Source organism: Microtus pennsylvanicus, chromosome 13 (assembly GCF_037038515.1).
Source record: "Microtus pennsylvanicus isolate mMicPen1 chromosome 13, mMicPen1.hap1, whole genome shotgun sequence".
Lineage (NCBI taxonomy): Eukaryota > Metazoa > Chordata > Mammalia > Rodentia > Cricetidae > Microtus > Microtus pennsylvanicus.
The window spans coordinates 67,809,813-67,835,412 of NC_134591.1; the positions used below are offsets into that span (position 1 = coordinate 67,809,813).

Genomic DNA, 25,600 nt, shown 5'->3' on the forward strand with positions numbered 1-25,600 from the left:
AGCTGCTATGCTGGGCTGTGTATCAGGACCCTCTGCTCCTCTGTAATGGCTCAACCAGGACACTGGTAGCACAGCCTTTATTAAGAGCCACCTACACTTGGCATTGCTCGATCTTCCCCTCCCCTATGTGGGAAAAGAGCCAAGGGCCTAAAGAGAGGAGAGAAGGCAGAGGTGTGGTTGCCGATGACTCCTGTCTATTCATGCCAGTGATTTATTTGCCTGAGATCTGCGCTAAGACAAAAGGAACCTCTGCATTATTAATGACCATTGATCACAGCCTTCCAAAAAAGAGATTGTAAGAGATGGAGGCTCCAAGCCAATCACAAATGATAGACCAGGAGAGCAGTAGGAGGGGAGGGGAGGGAAGGCCCAGGTGGGCAGAGAATTTGGTGCAAATAGAAGGACATAGAAGGACATGGAAAGCAAAAGACGTGAAATAGTTGCTGAGCTCTCAGTGTGCTGGTGTGCCAGATGTCAAACAGCTGTGGGTGCTGGTGGGTGTTTCTGGAGTCTCTCTAGACACACCCCTATGCACCCCCCCCCACACACCCCAAGAAGACTGTTACTGGGAATGGAGGGTCAGGGTCACTTCATAATGCTCCTAAGGTCAATTTATCAAGAACGCATAACCAGCGTAGGGAAGGATGCTGATGATGATACGGCTTGAGAATATACAAACAATAAGGAGGCACAGTGGGCAAGGACACGGAAGGCCAGGTCCATCCAAGCTGTGTGGAACCTGGTCATACCCACTCGGAGCCCGGACTTCTGCAGGAGTTTTTACTGTTCCTGTCTCTGAACCCAACCCTCCCTCTCCTGGCTCTCTGCACCTGCTAAACGCTGCACAGCGGAGTTGGCATTCAGATCTGATACCCTAATTCTGTGATCACCATACTTGTCCAACAAGAAGCTGACTGTACCCTTTTCACCTCTAGTGTGTGGCCAGGAGGCTTCCTACCTCCCCTCTATCCTGGGAGGCTACTTTCCTGGTGAGATCTCCCACCCTGGGCGCCCCCTCACCCCCTACAACTCCCTACCGCCTTTCTTGCTTTATTTCCCTCCTGAAATATCTGACATCTCATTAAGTGCATTACATCCGCCCCAGTAGAATGTGAGCCCCAAGAGGCGCGGGGAGGGGGGTGCGCAATGATTCTAACCCCAGTGCATAGTCCATGCAGACATAAAGCAGATCAATAAATATTTGCTAATTAAAGGTAGGGGGCGGGAGACCCAGCTTGTGAAGAACTCGCAGAGAGGTGTAGATGGAGTCTAGGCACCGTCCACTTTCCCCGGACAGTCTGTTCCTTCCTACAGGTGGGCCTCCTCTACCCGCGTCCCTGGCGTCCTCCCATGGTGGGGTTGGGGCACGGGCTCTCCGGGCGGGCCTCCCCTGCTGTGGGCGGGAGGCCGAGTGGGGAGAGAGCCCAGCGGGGGAGGAGCCCCAGAGCAGTGTTGTGGAGCACCGGTCGGGCGCAGGCAGGAGCGCTGAGCCTGAGCTGCAGGCACGGAGGGCGGCGGAGCCCGGAGCTCAGCAGGGTCGTGGAGGAGGCCTGGCTCCTGCCCGCGGGGATGCAGAGCGTTTACAGGGTCGGCTGGTGCCTGCCAGTGAGGAGCCGGTAAGCGATGGGGCCCCGGGGCAACAGGGCGTCGCAGCCTCGCGGGACTAAGCCTGACCGGGCGGGTCGCGTCAGAGCGGATCCCAACACCTGGCGTCCCGCCTCTGTACGCTTCTGGGACTTGAGGGAAGAGCAGGGACAGAAGGTCCCAAAAGACCATCGGGGCCAAAGGGAGCATGCCGCCGGGTAGGGCTGTCCGGAGCCCCGGACCGAGGGTGGAACGAGGGACCCCCCCGAAGGTGGCCGCGAGACCCCGGGAGCACATCCTCAGTGTCCGGCGCTCTGGGGAGGTCCTGCGGGGTGGGTGTTGCACCCCGCAGGCCAAATCTGAGACACCTTCCCCCAGGTGGCCCCAGTGGCGGCCGAGGGAAGCGGGGAGCCCTCTACCGGCCAGGTCTCGGGGTGACGCCGATTTGGAAGAAGATTTAAAGGAGGGTCCAGTTCGGAGCTGGGGTTTGGGAAGGGCCCTGACTTGCTAGTGACCTTGGACGGGTCACTGCTTCTCTCAACCTCAGTAAGTGCCTCTGTCCAATGGAGAGGACGCTTCTCTTTCACTGCGGGTTGGGGAGAATGAGTGAGAGGCTGTGGATGTCTTTTTATACACGCTGAAGTTCTCTGCAAATCCTAGCTGTTCGAGGAACATCAGAATTGCGAAGCTCTAGATTAGTCTTATTGCAGGTGATAGGAATGGGAAAGAAATCTTTGCCCAAAGTCTCAGTACTTGTAGAATATGAGACTCAAACCCCTTGACTCGCTAGGTTTGGGGTCGTTCAGGGCTTAATTTCCGGATACTCTCAGACTGGCCACGTTAGTAAACTAGCGCTGGGCACTTAGCTGGGCAATCGCTGGAAAGCTGTTGACCTCCTTGGGAACCGGTTCCCTCCTATAGGAAATGAGGATGACAACGTCCACACGGCAGGTTTGCTTTGCAAAATCAAATGGATTATTGCCTAGGATAACATCTGACCCGAAGCAGGAGCTCCGCCCTCCTTGCCCTGTTTTGTAGTATCAGACTTAGATCTCTTTGGAATCACTTTCTGGCAGTGGTTCTCAACCTGTGGGTCACAACCCACTGGGATTACCCAAGACCACCAAAACCGCAGATATTTACATTACAGTTCATAACCATAGCAAAATTACAGTTGTGAAGTAGCAATGAAAACAGTTCTATGCTTGGGGGGGGGGGGGTCACCACAATCTGAGGAACTGTATTAAAGGGCTACAGCATTAGGAAGGTTGAGAACCGCTCACTTAAGGCGTTTCTGTGCTTTCCTCTGGACCCCAGCGACACTGGCTGGAGTCTCAGCCCTCCCTATAAGGCACCTCTTATGACAATAGCAAACCGGTCATGTGGGCTTTGTCTAAGAGACCAGGACTCCATGGGAAGCTGGAGTCTAGGGCAGAAGGTGTACGCAGCAGAGCCCCAGACCTCCCCTCTTCCCCATGTAATTACAAGGCCAGAAATACAACGATGCCTCCTTGGGGTTTGCCAGCTGCCTGATAGCAAGTGGGGCTGCTGTGATCCCTTCTCTCCTGGCACGGATAACGGTTCTCTTTGGCAAGGGTAAAGTGAGCATGAACAGAAATATAGATCCTCAGAGACTGGCATCCCCAGCCCTGAGAGGATGCCCTCACTGTACAGAACGGCTCCCATCAGGCCCAAGGTCAGCCAGCAGCAGCATCCAGGAAGCCAAATTTGCTTTAACTTTCTCTCTCTTCCCAGCAGTTAACACTGTTGGCCACACTTTCCCTCTGAAACAGGATTCTTGGGGCTCCTTTGACTTAACACTATTTTCTTCTTCTTTGCTGTTGTTATCGGTTTTCTATTTTATTTTATTTTTGCTTTTGCAGGCTCATCTGTGGGAGACCCTCTCCCTGGGTGATCTCACCTTCCCTCAGGCTCTTGTTACCACCTCTATGCATGTGACTCATAGGTGAATGTCTCCAGCCTAGAGCTCTCCTGGGCTAGCAATCCATCCATTTATTGTCAGCCAGCCACTAGTCAGGCCCTGGGGATAGAGCGATGAGCTAGACGGAGCTGTGTGTTAAGTGGGTACGGCGGGGGTGTGGAGTGGAGAGATGGCCAGTAAACAGATACGTGGAGGGCGGCAGCCAGTGTTGAGTCCCAAATGAGCACCAGGTGACATGGATGAGAGCTGGCAGAAGTGGTGGTACAGACTGGGGGCGGGAGGGAGGGCACAGGTAGGAGGTGAGGTCAAAGGGATGATGGGGTTCAGTGCCGATGGTGAGGGTCGTGTAGATCACGGTGAGGGTTAGGGACTTTATCCTGAATGATAAGGGGCCATCATTATTAGAGAGTGCAGAAGCCAGGAATGGTGCCTCAGGCCTGGAACTCCAGCACTCAGGGGGCAGAGGCGGTTGGATCTTCACTCTGAGGCCAGCCTGAGCTATATAATAAGACTCTGTCAAAAAAAAAAAAAAGGCAAGTGATGGTAGCACACGCCTTTAACCCCAGCACTCAGGAGGCAGAGGCGGGTGGATCTCTGAGTTTGAGGCCAACTTGATCTACAGAATGAGTTGTTCCAGGACAACTAGGGCTACCCTGTCTCAAATAAGAGAGAAGGAATACTGATGTTTTTCTGTTGTTGTTGTTGTTATTATCACCATCATCATCATATGGGGGGGGCACAGAGTCTGCGAATGCTAGGCCAGCACTCTAACCAGTCCCAGCCCCAATACTGCCGATTTCTTCTGGGTGCATTTAAGCCTTATAAAAAGACTTATTCTAGCTGGGCAGTGGTGGTACATGCCTTTAATCCCAGCACTCGGGAGGCAGAGGCAGGCGGTTCTCTGTGAGTTTGAGGCCAGCCTGGTCTACAAGAACTAGTTCCAGGACAGGCTCCAAAGCCACAGAGAAAAACCCTGTCTCGGAAAAAAAAAAAAAAGAAAGAAAGATTTATTCTAGATTGGTTGCAAGTGGTCTAGGCACTGGAGTGGGGAGGGACTAGGGACTAGGTTTATCTTCAAGGAGTTTCTAGCCACAGGCAGGAGGATGCACAAGCAACTTGGAGTCTGGGGGGATTAAAGGAGAGAGATTTGGAGGCTGGGGTGTAGCTCAGTTGGTAAAATGCTTGCCTAGCGTGCACAGGGCTCTCTCTGGGTTTGATCCCCAGTGGTGCATACATCTGGGCATGATGGTGCACATCTGTAATCCCAGCACTCAGGAGTTCACGATTATTCCTGACTACATAGCTAGTTGGAAGCCAGTCTGTGCTACATGCTACCCTGCTGAGTGTGGGTCACAGTCCATGCCAGGTGACCAGGGAAGGGCTTCCTGGAGGAGGTGGCTTCTGTAGCGGAGATGATATCATGCCTCCAGACAGACAGAGCAGCCCTATCTAAGGCAAATGAACGTCCCCAGTATGTGGAGGGAGGACACAGAACCTGCAAGGATGTGAGATACCTGGGCTGTTAAGACCAAGGCTCTCCATGTGCCATTGACTTATGTGAGCCTCAGCTTCCTCTTTTTTTATGAGACAGCGGGATAAATGCCAGGGAAAAACAGGAGGAAGAAGTCTCAGTTTGGGTGCCGGGCAGGGGCTCAGTCGCAGAGTGTTTGCCTAGTGTGCATGAAACACTGTGTTCTGTCCACATTCAGAAAAAAAATATCAAGAGGGGCTGTCAAGATAGCTCCGTGGGCAAAGGCTATGGCTGCCAAGTCTGCTGGCCTGAGTGAGATCCCTGGGAACCCCATGGTGGAAGGAGAACAGTGACACCCACAAGCTGTCCTCTGACCAAAACAAACAAAAACCGCACTTAATGAGAAAGTTGGTCCTAGTGGTGCATGCCTGTAAACACATCACCCAGGAGGCAGGGGCATGAGGACATCCAGTTCAAGGCCAATCTGGACTATATAGCGAGACTCTGTCTCAAAAAACCAACGCCTGGGACGTGTCTCCATAGTAAAGTGGTTGTCTTGCCTCCACAAGGCCCTGGGTTTGATCAGCAATATGGAGGACAGCCAATTCACAGTCTGGGCGAGAGGACTTGATTGAGTTTGGAACTCCTATAGGGCCTTCAGATAGAGTCACCAAAGGCATTTGGATTACGAGAGATGAGGGAACAGGTCTAAGAAGGGTAAAATTGTCTTATTCTTTCATCTGTTCTTTGAGTAAATTTCTATTGATCACCTGTATCAACTCCAAAAAGCTCAGCTATAAATAAACAAGTTCCTGCTCTATCGTGTGGGGAGAAGGGAGATACGGAAGCGCTGCACTGCAGAGTGGACAGGCTCTGTGTGTGAGAGATGGGCTGTGCACTGCGGAGTGGGACAGGCCCTGTGTTAGGGGCAGGCTGTGCACTGCAGAGTGGACAGGCTCTGTGTAAGAGATGGACTGTGCCTTGCGGAGTGGGACAGGCTCTGTGTGTGAGAGCTGGGCTGTGCACTGCGGAGTGGGACAGGCCCTGTGTTAGGGGCAGGCTGTGCACTGCAGAGTGGACGGGCTCTGTGTTAGGGGCAGGCTGTGCACTGCAGAGTAGACAGGCCCTGTGTTAGGGGCAGGCTGTGCACTGCGGAGTGGGACAGGCCCTGTGTTAGGGGCAGGCTGTGCACTGCGGAGTGGGACAGGCTCTGTGTTAGGGGCAGGCTGTGCACTGTGGAGTGAGACGGGCTCTGTGTTAGGGGCAGGCTGTGCACTGTGGAGTGAGACGGGCTCTGTGTTAGGGGCAGGCTGTGCACTGTGGAGTGAGACGGGCTCTGTGTTAGGGGCAGGCTGTGCACTGTGGAGTGAGACGGGCTCTGTGTTAGGGGCAGGCTGTGCACTGCGGAGTGGGACAGGCCCTGTGTTAGGGGCAGGCTGTGCACTGCGGAGTGGGACAGGCCCTGTGTTAGGGGCAGGCTCTGCACTGCAGAGTGGACAGGCTCTGTGTTAGGGGCAGGCTGTGCGCTGCAGAGTGGACGGGCCCTGTGTTAGGGGCAGGCTGTGCACTGCAGAGTGGACGGGCCCTGTGTTAGGGGCAGGCTGTGCACTGCGGAGTGGGACAGGCCCTGTGTTAGGGGCAGGCTGTGCACTGCGGAGTGGGACAGGCTCTGTGTTAGGGGCAGGCTGTGCACTGTGGAGTGAGACAGGCTCTGTGTTAGGGGCAGGCTGTGCACTGTGGAGTGAGACAGGCTCTGTGTTAGGGGCAGGCTGTGCACTGCAGAGTAGACAGGCTCTGTGTTAGGGGCAGGCTGTGCACTGCGGAGTGGGACAGGCTCTGTGTTAGGGGCAGGCTGTGTGCTGCGGAGTGGGACAGGCCCTGTGTTAGGGGCAGGCTGTGCACTGCGGAGTGGGACAGGCCCTGTGTTAGGGGCAGGCTGTGCACTGCGGAGTGGGACAGGCTCTGTGTTAGGGGCAGGCTGTGCACTGCAGAGTAGACAGGCTCTGTGTTAGGGGCAGGCTGTGCACTGCGGAGTGGGACAGGCTCTGTGTTAGGGGCAGGCTGTGTGCTGCGGAGTGGGACGGGCTCAGAGTTAGGGAAGGGCTCTGTGTTAAGGACAGGCTGTGCACTGCAGAGTGGACAGGCTCTGTGTTAGGGGCAGGCTCTGCACTGCAGAGTGGACAGGCTCTGTGTTAGGGGCAGGCTGTGCACTGCAGAATAGACGGGCTCTGTGTAAGAGATGGACTGTGCCTTGCGGAGTGGGACAGGCCCTGTGTTAGGAATGGGCTCAGAGTTAGGGACAGACTCTGTTAAGGACAGACTGTGCACTGCAGAGTAGACGGGCTCTGTGTTAGGGACAGACTGGGTGCTGCACAGTGAGACAGGCTCTGTGTATGGCATGGGCTGGCACAGAGGAAAAAGGAAGTTATATAAAGGGGAGATAGAGCAGCTAGTCCTGAAGGTGGCAACAGGGAGGACAACAGGCTCCACCACACATGTTTCAGTCCCTTCCAGAATTCCGGTCGGTCTGGCTGGGCACAGGAAGTCAGCAAGTGAGGCGTGTTGGGGAGGCCAAAGTTAATGCCTACGTAAGAAACAGTACAACAGAGAGCAGGGGGTGATCAGTTCTACTGTGGGGTCCAGGGAAACTTCCAGAAAGCATTCTTTGGAGGAGAGGGAGATGGCTCAGTGGGTAGGAAGGACTGCTGTACAAGCCTGAAGGCCTGAGTTCAAGTTCCCAGCACCCGTGTCAAAAAGCTGGGCATGGCTGTGCACACCTGTAACCCCAGAGTTTGGGAAGCAGAGACGGGTAGATCCTGGGAGCTCACGGGTCAGCCTGTCTAACCTAAATGGTGACCTCCAAAGACCCTGTCTTGGAGGGAAATGGGGAAGAGCGTGTCCTCATTTGGCTGGTACACGCACATGTGCACATACACCCGCTACACACATCACACATGTACAGTAAAGATTTTAGGGCTGGAGAGATGGCTCAGTGGTTAAGAGCACTGGCTGCTCTTCCAGAGGTCCTGAGTTCAGTTCCCAGCAACCACATGGTGGCTCACAACCATCTGTAATGAGATCTGGCACCCTCCTCTGGCGTACGGGCATACATGGAGGCAGACTGTTGTGTACAGTACATAATAAATAAATCTTTAAAAAAAAAAAAAGAGCCGGGCGGTGGTGGCGCACGCCTTTAATCCCAGCACTCGGGAGGCAGACGCAGGCGGATCTCTGTGAGTTCGAGACCAGCCTGGTCTACAAGAGCTAGTTCCAGGACAGGCTCCAAAACCACAGAGAAACCCTGTCTTGAAAAACAAAACAAAAACAAACAAACAAAAAAAAAAAGATTTTAAACAATAGACCAGAAAGCATTCTGGGTAGTGGGAGTGTTCTGTGGGAACACTCAAAGAAGCAAAAGAACCATTGTCTTCACAAGTACAGGCCTCAGCTGAGAGAGGCGGGTGCCCGTGAGTCCACACATGGTAGGGGATGAGGGGAAGGGGGTGGACCATGTGGTCTTTGCAAAGGTAATGGCAGGAAGTAAAAAAGATTTGTGTGGCCTACAGGCAAGTGTTCTCCAGGCTTCAGTCCTGTGCTTCAAAGCCAGCAGAGTGGCGTTTCAGTGTGACAGCATGTTGTCTGTGCCCGCTGTTGTCCCTGGTCCTGGCACGCGTCCTGTCAACCTCTCCCGACTGCCATCCCATGTACTGAAAGTGTTTTTTCAGGGGTCACACTGAGCCTCCTAGCTCAGTGCCCAATCTGTGTCGTCCACACCCTCAGGGGTAATTGAATGGGAACGGCCTCAGCAAGGCTGAATAACTTATCCAAGATCACAGAGCTCATAAATGGAGCTGGGAAGCAAACGGCCTGATTCCATGGGCTACCTCACTCCAAAGCGTGTGTTAACTCCTAATTGCTGCTGCCCTGTGCCTCCCAGCAGGGAATGCAGATGGTTGCTAGTGGGTTTGAATCCTTTAACACCACAGTTCCCTGTTTGGCTCCCAGGAAATCTATCCCTGCTGTTAGTATCTCATTTACCCATGTTGGAGAAGGCAGAGTCTCTTCAGACCCGAAGAGAAGAATAGACTCACACCATGAGCTCAGCTGCTCTCTTGAGATCCAGAGGTACAGCATCTGGGGAGAGGAGACAAGACAGGCAAAGCTCCAGACCAAGGGGTGTAGTTCAAAAGGTCTGTCAGGCTGGCCTGTCTGTCTGCTGTTAGAGTTGCCCCTGCTGGGGCGGGGAGGACTTGAAAACATCAGAAGCATTTGGCATGAGCCAGGGCGGGGGGCCATAGGGAACTTCCACCCTGCATCTCAGGTTCACACTGCAAGTGAGAGTCTAGGTGCCAGGAGACTGGGTCTGTACCTGTAACTCACTGTGTAACTAGCTGAGCCTGCCCCCTTGTCAGTGCCACAGGGAGCTGGACTGGGTGATTCCCAAAAGCCCACTCTGACACCTAGGTCTTGTGCAAATGCCAGGGCTGACGTATCTGTGTTGTGTCCACCCCTCCCACGACCCCCAGCTCTCCCTCCCCTGCACACTGATCGATGTGAACTGTGCAGCCTGGTCCCAGCCTCTCACCTGCAGTAAGCCAGGCAGGCTCTAGGCCCGCTCCAAACGCAGCCAAGTGTGAGACAGGCTTAGGCGCCACTTCCCCTTTTCCTCTGGGCTGTGCTGAGCGAAGAAAGATGTTAACCATTTACTGTATAGACCTGGTGGGAGAAGGCCCTGCCAGGAGAGACCAGCAGGAACAAAGTTCCTTCCCCTCCCTCCCCTTCCCTCTTCCCCTTCCCTTTCCACTTTCTTCTTTTTCTTAGGCAAGGGTCTTGCTATGTAGTCCAGGCTGGCTTCAGGCTGCCTCAACCTTCCAAGCCCTGGAGTGACAGTAGGCCTGGCTGAGGCCTTGCACGTGTGCAGGCCTGTACTGAGCAGCAGTTTGTGTGAAGAGGCGCAGCATGGAGCCAGGCAGACCCAAATCCTAGTCCTAAAATTTCATCCTAGCTCAGAGCTCTGAGCTACTTCCCTCCCGTGGAAAACAATAGAAAGGATTGCGATAACAAGAGTCTCCCTAAGGCTGACCACCCACAAGTCCCACTGCCCCATCCCACTGGCCAGAAATGCAGTTCTCAGATGATAAAATCCCAAAATGACCCCTAGGGGGCGATAGCGCCCTGTTGATAATTACTGGTTCTGGCGCTGCACTCACTGTGGTGGTGGTGGTGGTGGTGGTGGTGGTGGTGGTGGTGGTGGTGGTGGTGGTGGTGGTGGTGGTGGTGGTGGTGGTGGTGGTGTGTGTGTGTGTGTGTGTGTGTGTGTGTGTGTGTGTGTGTGTGTGTGTGTAGATCACACTATGTTGTCTAGGCTAGCCTCAGACTCTGTGTTTTCCTGCCTCAGCCTCACATGTGCCGGATTCCAGGTGTTCTCTGTACCCTCAAGCACTGTCTCTGTCTACACGGTCTTGGTACCTCAGTACTGAGTCCTCTTAGAGTTCCCGGCTGGGGCTCTCAATCCAGCTGTGCCGTGCGTGGACTTGAGCTGCTCATTTCCCCACTGTTTCTTCATCTATAATGTGAGCTGATTTGCCTCAAGGGCAGTACTAGGGGCGGACGTGCATAGGAATTCACCTAACCACCGGTGACAAAGGCTCTGGCTTCTAAACAACGCTGTGGCTTGTTCACAGTGGCCTCTGGCTGTTGAGGGCTTGTAACATCACAGTCCAAAACCAAGAAAAGAAACGCTTGAGCGGTGATTCGCAAACTTGTTCAAAGGCCCTGAGAACAGGTCTCTCCTGTATGTGGCATTTTATCTATCTTAAACCGTCAGTGACGGTATCTCGATGTCACCCCAGCTGGGTCACACTGTAGAAACACTTGAGGAATTTTTTAGAAACTACAGTGTCTGGGCTCTCCCCCCCCCCAGGGGGTGAGGCCTAAATAATTGTGGGTTTTGGTTTGGTTTTTGTTTGTTTGTTTGTTTTGTTTCAGCCCCCCCCCATGCTGGGATTCGAACTCTAGACTTCTCAAAAGCAAGCATTCCACCACTGAATTACATCCACATCCCCATCACCCTTTTCCTTTTTTGTTTTGAAACAACGTCTCTCTCACTCAGTTGCCCAAGCTGGCTTTAAACTCACTATGTCATCCAAACATTTTTTGTTTTGTTTTGTTTGTTTGTTTGTTTTTCGAGACAGGGTTTCTTTGTATGGCTGGCCTCGAACTCAGAGACCTGCCTGTCTCTGCCACTCCCCTGACCCCCTAGTACTGGGAATAAAGGCATGAATCACACTACCACTGCTGGCCCTTGAACTTTTTTGATCTCCCTGCCTCAGCCTCCTGAGTAGTTGGGGTTATACAGGCCTGTGTTGTCAGGCCCAGCCATGTCTGTTTTACAAAGGCTCCCTAGGTGCTTCTAATGCTCCCCAATGGAGTCTTTAATTTGGCCCAACACTCTTTTTGAAGTTTGAGAAACAGAGTCAAAGAAGGAAGTGACTTACAGTTATGTAGAATTAGTGGCAGAGTTAAGCTAAAGTCCCTATAGCATCCCTGCCTCTGCCTAGTCCAGCTCTTCAGGCCAGTCCCCATCTGGTCATTGTCTTGACAAAAACATTTAAAGGTTAATTTTTATTGTGTTTGTGTGTGGATATGTGTTTGTGAGTGCAGGTGCCCAAGGAAGTGCAGAGGCATTGGGTGCCCTGGAACTGGAGTTATGGGCATTGATGAGTTGTCTGTCATGGATGCTGGGAACCCAACCTGGGTCCTCTGCAAGAACAGCAAAGGCTTTTAATCACTGAGCTGTCTCTCTGGGTGCTTCCCTTCCCTGCCAACATAAACATGTATTTGTCTCTTTTCAGAGTCATAGGTGGAACAAGACCAGGCCCCTGTCCTCCAGGAATTCCCATGGAGTTAGTGATGGTGGTGGGCCCTCAGGGGAGGGGCACCTGGGCTGCCTAGGGCGGGCAGGTTAGGACAGGCAGGTTAGGAAAGACATCACAAGGATGTCTCAGCCTAGTGAGACAACCAGAGGGCAGAAGAAATGACACTTCCCAAGCATAGGAGGATATAGGGTCAGAGCAGGAGGTAGCCCTCCCACGAAAACAGGTAGTTAGCCGGGTGGTAGTGGCGCACGCCTTCAATCCTAGCACTCAGGAAGCAGAGGCAGGCAGATCCTGTGAGTTTAAGGCCAGTCTGGTCTGCAAGAGCTAGTTCCAGGACAGGCACCAAAGCTATAGAGAATCCTTGTCTCGAAAATCCAAAACCAAACCAAAACAAACAAACAAACAAACAGAAAACTAGGCAGCTATGCCTTGCGGGAGTATAAGGACGGGCGGGCGGCAAACTGCAGCCGAAGGTGTTAGAGGCAGAAGGGACTCCTCACGGCGGGTCTCTAAGTGCCGTGGAAGCCCCAGGTGGAGTGACGTGGCCAGGTGTTTAGTTGAAAAGAAGATTCTGGAAAGGCAGCTGATCTCTGTGAGTCCAGGGACTACATGGTTTAGAGACCCAGTCCCAAGACAGCCAGAGCAACATAGTAAGACCTTGTCTCAAAAAAAATATTTTTTCTGTTATGTGACTGTCATGCCCCCCCCCAACCCATTCATCTTTTTGTGATGATGCAAGATCTATAATATAATGCCTAAGCGACGAGAAGGAGCCAGGTGAATGATGTAGACGGCACTGTCGTGTTAAGCTCCAGCCACATAGGGGACACCTGAACACAAGCGCTGTGAGGGCTGAACAGTCAGTCTGCGGGGGAGACAGCTCCTGGGTGAGCTCACACACGTGTGCAACATGGCTACACCAGCGAAGGATGACTCACCTCTGGGCCAGTCTAAACAGGACTGTGCAAGATTGTTATCGTACTGCTCATTCAGAACGGGGCATAACTTACAGCCTCGGAATTGTTTGGTTCTGAGACTTTCCCATGTCATCCTTTTCCACCAGCGTTGACTCTGGGTAATGCAAGCATAGAAAGCAGCAGTAGCTTGGGGGCCACGGTAGCTATGATTAATGAAGCCTTTGATAGACACCTGACACTTTGCACCCCACATAGTCCAGTCACACGCAGCAGCTAGCTGGGTGGTGCCGGGGCCTCTATTGTCTTCATTTTCTACATGAAGAAACAGCATAGAAATTCACCTGATGAGCCTGATTCTGCCTGCGACCTATAGAACTGGTACCTTGGGTGCTCTTTCGGCCAGTATCGGCATCTAACCGATACTCCCTAGTTTCAGGAGATTAAAAGCAAATAGTCGCCAAACCCAAGTGCATGGCCTGGTGAATTTTCACAGCTGCTGAAACAAAACATGTGTTGCCCCCAGAGGCTCCCTCCCCTTTTAAGATTCACTTTCTAAACCCAGCCATGGTGTCTCTCTCTGTCATGACAGCACTTGGCCGTATGAGGCAGGAGGATCAACGCAGGTTAGTTCGAGACTAGCCTTGGCTCCACAGCAAGGCAACGTCTCAACACAAAACACTGGAAGTCACACTGGATCCTGTCCTTACTGAAGGGATCATTTTGTAGGCTATGAACTTTATAAAGTCCCATTACATCTGGTATCTGGCTGCTTCTTGACCTCATGTGGTTGTGAGAGTGTCCTGGGGTCATTTTCTGACGTAGCGGATGCTGTGTGAATATGCCACAGTTCTTCATCACTTCCGCTACTGTCTGTTTAGGGGATTCCATTTCAGGCTGTTACAAAGAGCGAGTTCCTGCGAGCCGCTTCTGCATCCATCCTGTGTCTTTCAGTCGACATTCATGCATGCTTTTTATTTCTCGGTGCTGGGGATCCACCCCCGGACCTGCTGGGCACCAGGCAAGTGCTCTACTTCTGAGATTCAGCCCCAGCCCTCCTCATGTGGCCGGGCAGAGAGGCATGGAGTGTTGGGCGAAGGATCTGCCTGCTGGGGCTGGGGATGTAGTTCGGTCGGTAGAGTGCTTGCTTAGGATGTTGGCCCAGGGTCACACAAATAATGTGCATGGCTACAGAATGAGTCTGAGGCCCTCCTGGGATACAAGACACTGATGGAAGGAAGGAAGGAAGGAAGGAAGGAAGGAAGGAAGGAAGGAAGGAAGGAAGGAAGGAAGGAAGGAAGGAGGAAAGGAAAGAAAAGAATGTGATTATCTTTCCCCCTTTTTTTTGAGATGGGAATCTCTCTACAGAGCCTGGCTATCTTAGGACTCACTCTGTACAGCAGGTTGACATCAAACTCACAGAAATCTGCCTGCCTCTGCCTCCTAAGTGTTAAAACTAAAGATCAGCATGCCCAACCATTTTCCAGATTTTTATTCTTTAATTGTGTGTGTGCCCACATGTATGAGTGCAGATGCTGGAGGAGGCCAGAGTTGTGAGCTGCCTGATGTGGGTGCTGGGTTCCAAAGTGGAGTCCTCTACAAGAGCAGCAAATTCTCTTAACTGTTGAGCCATCTCTCCAGCCCCATTTCCCAGGTATTATAATTTAAGAGATTAAACCTTAAAACTGATGTATTTGTACCTCAAGATACTGATTAAAATTTAAAACTAGTACTTTCACACACACAGGCACAGCCACAGCCATGAGATTTTCCTGTCTCAATCACATACATTACGTTTACCCTTGACTCCGTCTCTGGGAAGCACGTGTGATACCTTGATTTTCCCATGGAGAAGGGCTCTGACTGTTGGCGGGCCCACACAGGATAGGGAGCGGAATCAGATAACAGCTGTGGAGGCCTTTTGTAAAAGGGAAAGTTCTCAGATTCGTGGAGAGCTATTTCCCTGTCCAGGGCTCTCTCATCAGTACAACAGAGAACGCAGACATGAATTCCTCTGTGGGGGATTTGTTCTACTGCAACAAATCTTTGATCAGAAAGCCCTAGATCTCCCCATAGCCTCTAAAAGGCCGCGACTGGCTGCTACAACTCCAGCAGAGCCACACTTCCGCTTTGTTTCTGGCCGGTTTCATGACTCAGCTAAAGACCCTTCAGAAAGGAAAGGGGGTTGATCTACCAGGGAACCTCAGGCAGGAAGCTTAGGCTAAGGGTTGGGGGAGGACCCCTGCTATGTGCTGGTTTCTCTCCCTAGGGTGTCCTGACTTTGCTGCAACCACAGGAAGATTCTGGGAGAAAACTGGTGTTGTTCTAGTTGGCAGATGAGGAGGGGCCAGGAGGTAAAGGGACTTCAGATTCCACCCTGGGGATTGGTGGGGGGAGGAACTGAAAGTCTGTCTTGTGTGGCTTTCCAGAGCCTGCTAGGACCGTTTGAATTGGCTCAGCTGGGAGAAGACTGAGCTGGTACAGTGAAGGTCCTGGTGGGAGTCACCCAGGGCTTCCTACTTCTCTCCCTAGGCAATTCTCTCTCCCATTCCCCCCCTCCATCCCTCCCCCTTCCTCCCTCCTTCCCTCCCTTCCTCTCTCCCTCCCCCCCCATTCAGTTTATTTTTCTGTTGACTCTACTCTCTTCAGACTTTTGTTTACAAATATATTATTTCCTACAAAGTAGTGTGTGTGTGTGTATATATATATGTACATATATATATACATATATATACACATATATATACACACATGTGTGTGCAGATTAAGGAATAAAGAGGGCTCAGATGCAGGTCAGTTGGTAGATGCTTGCCTACCATACACAAAACCCTGGCAACACAGTGATATTTTGTCTCAACACACACACCACAAATAAAATGAAAATAAAAATAGGGCACTAGGAGCTGGAGAGATGGCTCAGTGGTTAAGAGCACTGTCTGCTCTTCCAAAGGTCCTGAGTTCAATTCCCAGCAATCACATGGTAGCTCACAACCATCTGTAATGAGATCTGGCGCCCTCCTCTGGCCACACGCCATTTATACCCACACGGTATAAATGGAGGCAGAAAGTTGTATACATAATAAATAAATCTTTAAAAAAAGAAAGAAAGAAAAATAGGGCACTATAGACCTCTGTGTTGGGGGTGTGCAGGACTCCCCATTGAGGATCAATTTATTTGTTTCTGATTGTTCGCTCTTACAGGTGGGGCCACCAACATCATTCATGTTCCCATCAGCTTGCGAACATAGAAGTCTGTCTGTCTGTCCATCGAGCGAGCATGAACAGAAATGGGAGCATAGGTCCTTGGGTGGTCATCACATCGTTCGTGTCTTGAGACAATACAAATGCTATGTCTATGAGCACTTCCAACTTTTGCTTTATTTTCAGTTTGTGATACTTCATATGGTCTCACTTGTTCACACACTGACTTGATCAGACTAAAAATTGTTCCCTCAAGTCAGGAGGTGGTGGTGCACACCTCTAATCCCATCACTCTGGAGGCAGGGGCAGGCAGATCTGAGTTCAAGGCTAGCCTGGTCTACAGAGCAAGTTCCAGAAGAGCCAGGACTCTCCTGGGTGAAAACAGCATCTAATGGTCATGCTTCTTTGTGTGTCTATGTTGTTGTTTGAGCTGTGATGGAGAAAGGCTGTTGTCTGTACATCTGTGGTCCGTGCCTCCAAAGATGAAAGGATTAGGGATAAGTCTCCCAACATGGCTCAGGAAGGAAAAAGGAAAAGCTGAAGGCTCTCAGATGATGTCACTTCCTTGAAAAGTTCCAGTGCAAACCCCCAACCCAAGGCCACCTCCTTTGTCCCTGTCCCTCTTCCCAAGATAGCACTGAGGGCTTGCCTACCTACCAGCCCATGACTCTTCCTGCAGGGAGTCTCTGGACCATCTGGAGCCACCCAAGTATATGGGGCAGTCACACCAGCCTGCTGTGGGCCATGACAGTAGCAAGTCCTCCTTGGCTATCTGTAGGCAAGAAAATTCCTAAGGATCCAATCTGACTTTGCATCTTTCGTGTGAGCCGTAGGAAGGGAAAGCAGCTGTAGGCTTGGAATGGAGCCCAGGGCAGGAGGAGGCAGGAAAACTGTTTTGTCACCTTTTACCCCTGGGGCCATACCTGTGCCTTGAGGCTTTCTTCCTGGATTGCAAAATTTGAAGACAGGTAGAGATTTGGAGAGCTCTGGAGCCAGTCCTTCTACTTCCAACTCGGTGACATCACCTCTCTGTACACCCATTGGCCACTTTGTAAATTGGGAGACAGATTGCTCAGTGGACAGGTTGGATGACTCAGGTCCTGGACTGGCTCAGTGCCTGTAACATAGCAAGAATGTCATTAATAATAATGATACTGATGATGATAATAATAATAATAAAACAGGCTGTGCATGCCTTTAGCTCAGCACCCAGGGAGGCAGAAGCTGGCTCATCTCTGTGAGTCCAACTCAACTTGGTTTATATTATGAATTCTAGGCTTGCCAGGGCTACATAGTGAGACCCTGCTTCCAAATAATAGTAATGATAACAGTAATAATAAAAATGTCTTTCAAATTTGGGGATATATTTTGGAGTTTAGAGTTTAGGGTTATTTGGGGGGGATAGTTATTTTCCCCCTTCCTTCCTTACTTTCTTAAGACTGACCTCAAACGTGCAGTAAATATAACTGAGGCTGGCCTCGAACACCTAATCTTTCTACTGCCACCTGCAAACTTCCGGGATTATAGGCATGTGCCATCATACCTGGCTGCTCTTTGTTATTGTTGTTCTTTTGTTTTTTGAGACAGAATCTCACTATGTAGCCCTGGCTAGCCTGGGACTCACTCTGTAGACCAGGCACGCATGTCAGAACCCACATAAAACCATGTGTAGTAGCTCCTACCGTGATATGGGAGATGAAAAGAGGCAAGTCCTCCGAAGCTGTGGACAGGCTCGTCTGCCTTGCCTGAGATGAGATGCTGTCTCAAAAAACAAGGTGGAATTGAGGACGACACCTGAGGTTGTCCTCAGACCCTCACACACACTGTGGCACAGGTGTACCTGAAATCCCACACAGATGCATACATACACGGATACACATCATACACACACACACACACACACACACACCAAGCTGGGCATAGTGGCACACATTCGTAATTCTAGTTGAATTCGGGAGGTGGAGATATGAAGATCTGGAGGTCAGAGTTTCCTACACAGTGAGACTCTGACTCACAACGAAAGTAGAGACAAATCAGGAAAAAGAAAAGAGAAAGGGTTCCTATGAGGCTGAGTATCTCCCACACTACTTGGCTCCCCCTTCTCCCCACAGCATTTAGGGCTGTCTGTTGGGTCTCATGCCTATAGGCTTCTGCTGGGATTATACCAGAGATGGGCTTGTGTTGATGGTCCTCAGCCTTGCCTGACCCTCATCATCCATGTCTAGGCCTGAAGACCTTCCCAAACCAACCATTTGCTCAACATCTGAAATGCATAAGCCCAGAATCCAGAAGCACATGGAAGAGACACGAAACGGTTTTGATTGTTTGTGTATGGGAGTGGGGGTGGGTGAGGTCAGAGGTGAGCTAGGACACACTTGTCAGGAGGCAGAGGCAGGATGGTTTCAGGTTCTAGTCCATCCCAGGTAACATAACATGACCCTGTCTCAAAAACAACAGCTAGGAAGGGTCAGACCAGAGAATGCCACAGAGATGGTGGTGTGCTTGCCTCGCATACACTAAGTCCTTGGTTCCCAAGCATTGTATAAACTGGATGTGACTGAAATTCCAGCAGTCTGGAGGTGAAGGCAGGAGGATCAGAAGTTAAAGGCCAATCTCAGATACCTGAGACCTTATTATCTCAAAAAACAAGAGAACTGGAGAGACGGCTCACCTTTAAGAGCACTTGCTGCCCTTGTAAAGGACCTGAGTTTGGTTCCCAGCACTAATATATGGACTCACAACTGCCCTTAACTCCAGCTTCATGGGATCTGATGTCCTCTCTGGCCTCTGAGGGCACTGCATACACACACACACACACACACACACACACACACACACATAAAAAATAAGGCAACTAACCCATGGGGCCAAACATCCAGTTCCCATTTATAAAGTTGAATTATTTTTCTGGACTGAATTTCTATCAGGAAAAAATTCTCAAGGGTCTAAAATTTATCAGTTAACTTTTTTAAAGCAAATATTTAAATCATTTATTGCCATTTAAGTCACAGACATGCATCTACACACTATGGAAAATATGGATACTTGCTACCACTGGGAATTACGTGTAGACATGCCAACTGAAGGATATATTACCGTCACTAAAGGAAAAGTCAAGAATTTTGAATACGTAAGTGCTTATAGCTATAAGGTTTTGTTCCCACTATTAGTAGGAACTGGAATTGGTATGTAAAATGAAAAAAAGATAGTTTGTTTTATTTTTTTAGAAAATAAAAAATAGATAAACTGAGAAAAATTGGATTTTTATTACACAAATCCCAATAGATAACATACATATTACTACAGATTACTATAGATAAAGCCATCATTAAACTTATTAAATTAGTTATGTATTTTGAACTACTTGCTGAAGACAAATTTTAGCATTGAAAAGCCAGCAGAGAGTTGGCCTGGGGACTCTCTCCCATTCTGTCTGTAATGTTGGCATGGTTATTTAGGATAGCATTCTGTGTTCCCCTCAGCAAGACGATTTGTGCTGATGTGATCTGTGGCTTACAGCAGGTCTGGGGTACTGTCCCTGTCTTTTTCTTTCTTTCTTCTTTTTTTCTTTTTGGTTTTCCAAGGCAGGGTTTCTCTGTATACAGCCAGCTGTCCTGAAATTTGCTCTGTAGACCTGGCTATCCTCAAACTCACAGAGATCCACCTGCCTCTGCCTCCCGAGCACTGGGATGAAAGGCATGCGCCGCCACTGGCCGGCAGGTGCTGCTCATTTCAGGAGCTGTTCCTTGCACTGGTACACAGATGCCTGCTTATCATTTTATAGTTGATAAGCCGCCCACCTGAATGAGCTGATCTACTTCATTTGTTACACGGCCTGCAAAAGAAGCCAGATTCCAGGTCGGACCTTGTAGTCAAATCTCATGAATGTCATTGAATAACGGCAGAGGATTAAAGTCATCCACCTGCTGATAAACTCTGGAGACTTCTTCATGTCGTTGATAGCAGCAGTAGGGGAGACCCCAGCTGGCAACTAGGTCCCAGGAGTTCCTACTTATGAGATAGTTCCGGAAGTCCTTGCTCCAGACAAAGTCCACACTTTGCATAGCAGCGTTCCAGCCACGGGCACGTGGTTCTCAGTGAAGCCGCTATTCAGATGATACCAGCTTCTTAGACTTCAGTACTCTTACCGTGGGCCTGCCTCAGGAAACCCAGATACCCGCTGTAGTGATATTTCATTTGTATTTTAATAAATAAAGCTTACCTGAAGATCAGAGAGTAAAACAGCCGCACTGGTCAGCCTTACAGACCAGGCAGTGGTGACACACACCTTTAATCCCAGTAGCCACACTAGTTTATCACAGAGACTGGGTGGTGGCTGTTCACACCTTTAACCCCAGCCCTAGAGAGGAATATAAAACGGGAGGAGACAGCTCTCGCGCATAGTCTCATTCTGAGGATTCCTGGAGGCAGGATCACACTTCAGATTGACGTAGAGGTAAGAGCCAGTAGCTGGTTGTTTTGCTTTTCTGACATTCAGGCAAGCTTTATTTATTAAAATACAAATAAAATATCACTACAACCAGCAATTAACTTCTTTACTTAATATGAAGTATTTTGTTGTAGTTTTTTAAAAATAATTTATTTTAACTTTATTTTATGTGCATTGGTGTAAAGGTGTCAGCTCCCAGGGAGCTAAAGCTACAGGCAGTTGTGAGCTGCTATGTGGATGCTGGGAAGAGCAGCCAGTGCTCTTAACCATTGAGCCATCTCTCCAGCCCCCTTGTTGTAGGTTTTTTGTTGACGTTATTGTTTTGTTTTGTCTCTGAGACAGGTTCTCACTATGTAGCCCTTGTCAAGCCCTGAAACTTGCTGCTATCAGGCTGGCCTCTAACTCACAAAATCCACCTGCCTCCATCTCCTGAGTGCTGGGATTAAAGGCATGTGCCCCTATTCGTGGCTAGTCATAGGTTTTTGCTTTGTTTTAAGAATTATTCAGGAATGCCAGGTGGTGGTGGCACACGCCTTTAATTCTAGCACTCGGGAGGCAGAGACAGGCTCTGTGAGTTCGAGGCCAGCCTGGTCTACAAGAACTAGTTCCAGGCCAGGCTCCAAAGCTACTTGAGAAACCCTGTCTCGAAAAAAAGAATCCTTCCAGAACCAGGCATAATGGTGGGTGTCCTAGGCAATAGCGTGAATTTAAAGCCTCCTTGGGCTACATGAGACCACATCTCAAAAGAAGTACCACTGTCCCCTTCCTCCCTCCCCCACAAAACCATTTGTGCTGACTCTAGGAAGTCTGGAAAGTCAGATGAGTAGAAGTATGTCACCCTCCGTGCTCGGCCAATGCGTGGTGACAATACGGTGTTCTCTCTGAAAGCCTTCTTTCCCCCAGGCCCAGCTGGGTTTTGTTTAGCTTCCATTGCTGCATAAATAGAGTGACGCTTTCTGATTCACTTTATAGTGCTGACTTCATGGTCTTGGAACAAAACTGTGATACTTCCAACAGCTAGGACACTCTGTCCCCCCTGGGAATTGTGTGGGTGGGGCACACCTCTGCGGTGTTCTCCATCTTGAGAAAGTCAAGTCCACAGCACCCGGGGCAGCGCAAAGTAGTCCATTCCCCTTTCATCTTACCACCTCAACTTTCAGAACTCTCTTTCTAGAATCTAATTCTTTTTTTTTCCTTTTTCTCTCCCAACCCTCAGTGTCTGAACATGTCTCCATCTCCGTGAACCAGCAGTGACCCATTTGTTTTGCCTTCTCCCAGCTCATGCATTCTTTGAGTCTTGGTAACGGGAATGTTTTGTCTGATCGGACTCAAAGCCGTCAGCAGGATAGCACCAACGCTTGTGATGTTGTCGGGAGGATCCTGGGAAAACGGAGCTGTTGAGGGCACACCTCTGAATCGGTCCCTATGCCTTGTCTTGAGTTTTTAAAAGCTCTCTGAAAGTGACCTAATATCCAGAATCTTCTCTAAGTATGAATAAGGAAATGTTGACGTTTTGTTAAGTATGTCGAGGTCTTATGTTTTGAACAGAGCTAGAATGCCAAAGGCAAGAACCCCAGCACTCTGCCCATCCTCCTGTGAGACCCTGGTAATTGTCTAACAAATCTGTCTTGTGTTCTCTGGGCTGGAGCGTCTGCTGAGAAAAGTTCCAGAACCCCAAGATGCCTTGGGGTTCGTCTACTTCCAGAAGCGGCTAGCGGTGGTCTTGGTGTTTTTCTTGGTCATGTCTTGAAGCCTTTCTGCTGTGCTCCATTCTGATGTATGGCCTTCACAACTATCTAGCCGAAGGATGACCTTGCTCTTTGGGAGGGACCACTGTGAAGGAGGCAGCCGTGTCTACACGCGTCTGTGGGAAGAGAGGAACACTGAGCATGTCTCTGCCAAACCAGTCCATAGAAGGCCTTTCCCAGGAGGCCTTCAACAGATCCCTGAATGCTACAGGGGCTTGGGACCCACAGGTCATACAGGCGCTCAAAATCTCCCTTGTGGTGGTCCTGTCCGCCATCACGCTGGCCACTGTCCTCTCCAATGCCTTTGTTCTTACCACCATCTTACTCACCAAGAAGCTCCACACCCCGGCCAATTATCTCATTGGCTCCTTGGCCACCACCGACCTCTTGGTTTCTATCTTGGTCATGCCCATCAGCATAGCCTACACCACCACCCGCACCTGGAACTTCGGCCAAATCCTGTGTGACATATGGGTGTCTTCTGACATCACATGCTGCACGGCCTCTATCCTGCATCTCTGTGTCATCGCTCTGGACAGGTACTGGGCCATCACCGACGCCCTGGAGTACAGCAAACGCCGGACAGCAGGCCACGCAGCAGCCATGATCGCGGCGGTCTGGGCCATCTCCATCTGCATCTCCATCCCCCCGCTCTTCTGGCGGCAGGCCACGGCGCAGGAGATGTCCGACTGCCTGGTGAACACGTCTCAGATCTCTTACACCATCTACTCCACCTGTGGGGCCTTCTACATCCCATCCGTCCTGCTCATCATCCTCTACGGCCGCATATACGTGGCCGCCCGGAGCCGCATCCTGAACCCGCCCTCCCTCTACGGGAAGCGCTTCACCACGGCACAGCTCATCACGGGCTCTGCAGGTTCTTCCCTCTGTTCGCTCAACCCCAGCCTCCACGAGAGCCACTCACATACTGCCGGCTCCCCTATCTTTTTCAACCAGGTGAAAATCAAGCTTGCAGATAGCATCCTGGAACGCAAGAGGATCTCCGCGGCTCGGGAAAGGAAAGCCACTAAGACCTTGGGCATCATTCTGGGGGCCTTTATCATCTGCTGGTTGCCTTTCTTCGTGGTGTCCCTGGTCCTCCCTATCTGCAGGGACTCCTGTTGGATCCACCCAGCCCTCTTTGACTTCTTCACTTGGCTAGGTTATTTAAACTCCCTCATCAATCCCGTCATCTACACTGTGTTCAATGAAGATTTTCGACAAGCATTTCAAAGAGTTGTTCATTTCCGGAAGGCCCCCTAGTCGGATTTGGGGGGTGACGTTTGTTTACCTGTTATGTCCTGTAACCCAACTAAGGTTGCCTTTTTTAAATGATTGTTGTTTGTCTGAGACTTGGGTTGATGTGTGCTGTCTTGGGGTCTTGGATTAATCAATAGACTTGCTCTGTATTCAACTGCCAGCATCTTCTAGACTTCGGAGTCACCTAAAGCTAGGCCATTGTGTGAAAGAGGACAGGACTGAAGATGTCCCTTAACATAACATTCTCGTGATTCTCTGGATTGGAAGAAATATAAGCTACAGGACTGAGGTGAGGAGCTGTCTTATTCTCTAGCAGGCTCAGAAGGAAGGCCTTCTGGTCTACCTGGGATTTTTATATGGGGCTGTGGAGAGTGGGTAAGATTAATGACTTGAATTAGAGAGAATATGGAGTCAGAATGGGGGCGGGGACACCATCTCCTATAGCTCCTTGATTAGAAAATAACACCAAATTACTTTCACTGGGTCCTGGCTGTCCATAAGGAAAGCGGTCCCAGTGACACACAGTGACATGGAAAGAAATTCAGAAGGTGGCATCAGGGGAGAGGGACCAGATCAACCTTATCATCATGCCACTCAAGAAGACTGACAAGTATTGGACCCTCCAACCTTAATGGGTCACCCCGTTCTGCCCAGTCTGATTTTTTTTTCTGAATTATTTTTTTTTACAACTCATTGTCATCAGAGTTCCTAAGATGTTGAGTCTTATCAAATAAAAAGCATGAGACATAGTGAGCAGCGACGTCTTTACAGAACTGTTTTGTACATGTGTGAGCGTATGATGCGTGTGTAAGGGTGTGGCAGCCACTGCCCTCAGGCCCTCGCCTTAAGCCTTGTTTGAGGCCGGGTGTCCCTTGTTTCCACCTCTGCCTTGCTTATTCTGCGCTCACGAGCTCCAGGGATAGACTTCCGTCTCCGCCTCCTGTCTCATCGCAGAGTGTGAGGATCATAGTCAGGTATGACTGCATCTGGCTTTCTAAATGGGTTCCAGGGATGGAACTTGAGTTGTCAAACTTAGAGGGCCAAACAGACATTCTGAGCCACCTCCCCAGCCTTCCAGGAATAGTAAAATCTTTGTGTGTTTTTCCCCCTTCTGCCCAGATGCCTAGACTTTCTCTTTACCTCAGTTTACACACCCACTGAGCACCCACCTCATGCCGGGCCCTGTGCCCAACTTCTTAGCATTTGTTAGGACAGCGAGCCTTGTGACTCTGGATACCAGGATAACATGACAATTAAAAGTGGAGAAACTGGGCCCAGGGCAAGATGGCTCAATGGGTAAAGATACCACCAAGCCAAGCCTGATGACCTGAGTGTGATTCCCAGGACCACATGGTAGAGAGAACCATCTCCTGCAAGCTGTCCTCTGACTTCCGCGCAAGCAAACAGGCAAGCACACATGCACACAATTATATTCACAAAACAATAAACTCCAAAAATGTTAGGAAAAAGCAAAAACACCCTCAAGACCTAGGGCTAGGGTCTTGGAGCGCAGCTCTATGGTAGAGTACTTGCATGTTCGAATTCTTGGGTTTGATCCCAGCACTAAACAAAAACAAACAACAAAAATGAATCTGAGACCCTGAGGCTTCAGTACAAATCCAAGTGCTGTCATTTCCTAGCTCTCTGTTCTAAATCCTTCTTCATTTCTCTTTCCTCACGTGTAAACTGGAGACAATACTGTGTCATAAATTAACACAGCCTTTGACACAAAGAGGGCCTATCATTTTGGAAAGCCAGGAATTGATCTACTCAAGCACAGGCAGCATAAAATAATAATAATAATAATAATAATGACAGCCCCTCTAAAGTACCCTCATGTGGTCTGTGTCCCTTTTCTCATTTTTTCTTCCTACTCACCTTGCATGGGCAAGAAAGAAATGTACCTGTGGTTAGATGAAAGCTTCACTAAGAGACACCTTCATAAGCTGGGCAGCAACGCTGCATGCCTTTAATTCCAGCACTCAAGAGGCAGAGGCAGAATCCCAGCACTCGGGAGGCAGAGGCAGGCGGATCTCTGTGAGTTCGAGACCAGCCTGGTCTACAGAGCTAGTTCCAGGACAGGCTCCAAAGCCACAGAGAAACCCTGTCTCAAAAAACCAAAAAAAAAAAAAAAACAAGAGGCAGAGGCAGG

The 25,600-nt window shown here is 50.2% G+C and overlaps 1 protein-coding gene across 1 annotated transcript; it reads left to right on the forward strand.

Moving 5' to 3' along the window:
• The first annotated feature begins 1,241 nt into the window (after nt 1–1,241).
• Htr1d (5-hydroxytryptamine receptor 1D) lies at nt 1,242–24,203 on the forward strand. Its single transcript, XM_075945473.1, has 2 exons — nt 1,242–1,616; nt 21,657–24,203. The coding sequence occupies exon 2, from the start codon at nt 22,330–22,332 to the stop codon at nt 23,449–23,451; it is 1,122 nt and encodes a 373-aa protein (XP_075801588.1). The 5' UTR covers nt 1,242–1,616; nt 21,657–22,329; the 3' UTR covers nt 23,452–24,203.
• The last annotated feature ends 1,397 nt before the right edge of the window (nt 24,204–25,600 follow it).

Coding starts and splice junctions, on each gene's coding strand:
- Htr1d (XM_075945473.1), top strand. CDS start 22,330: ATGTCTCTGCCAAACCAGTCCATAGAAGGCCTTTCCCAGGAGGCCTTC.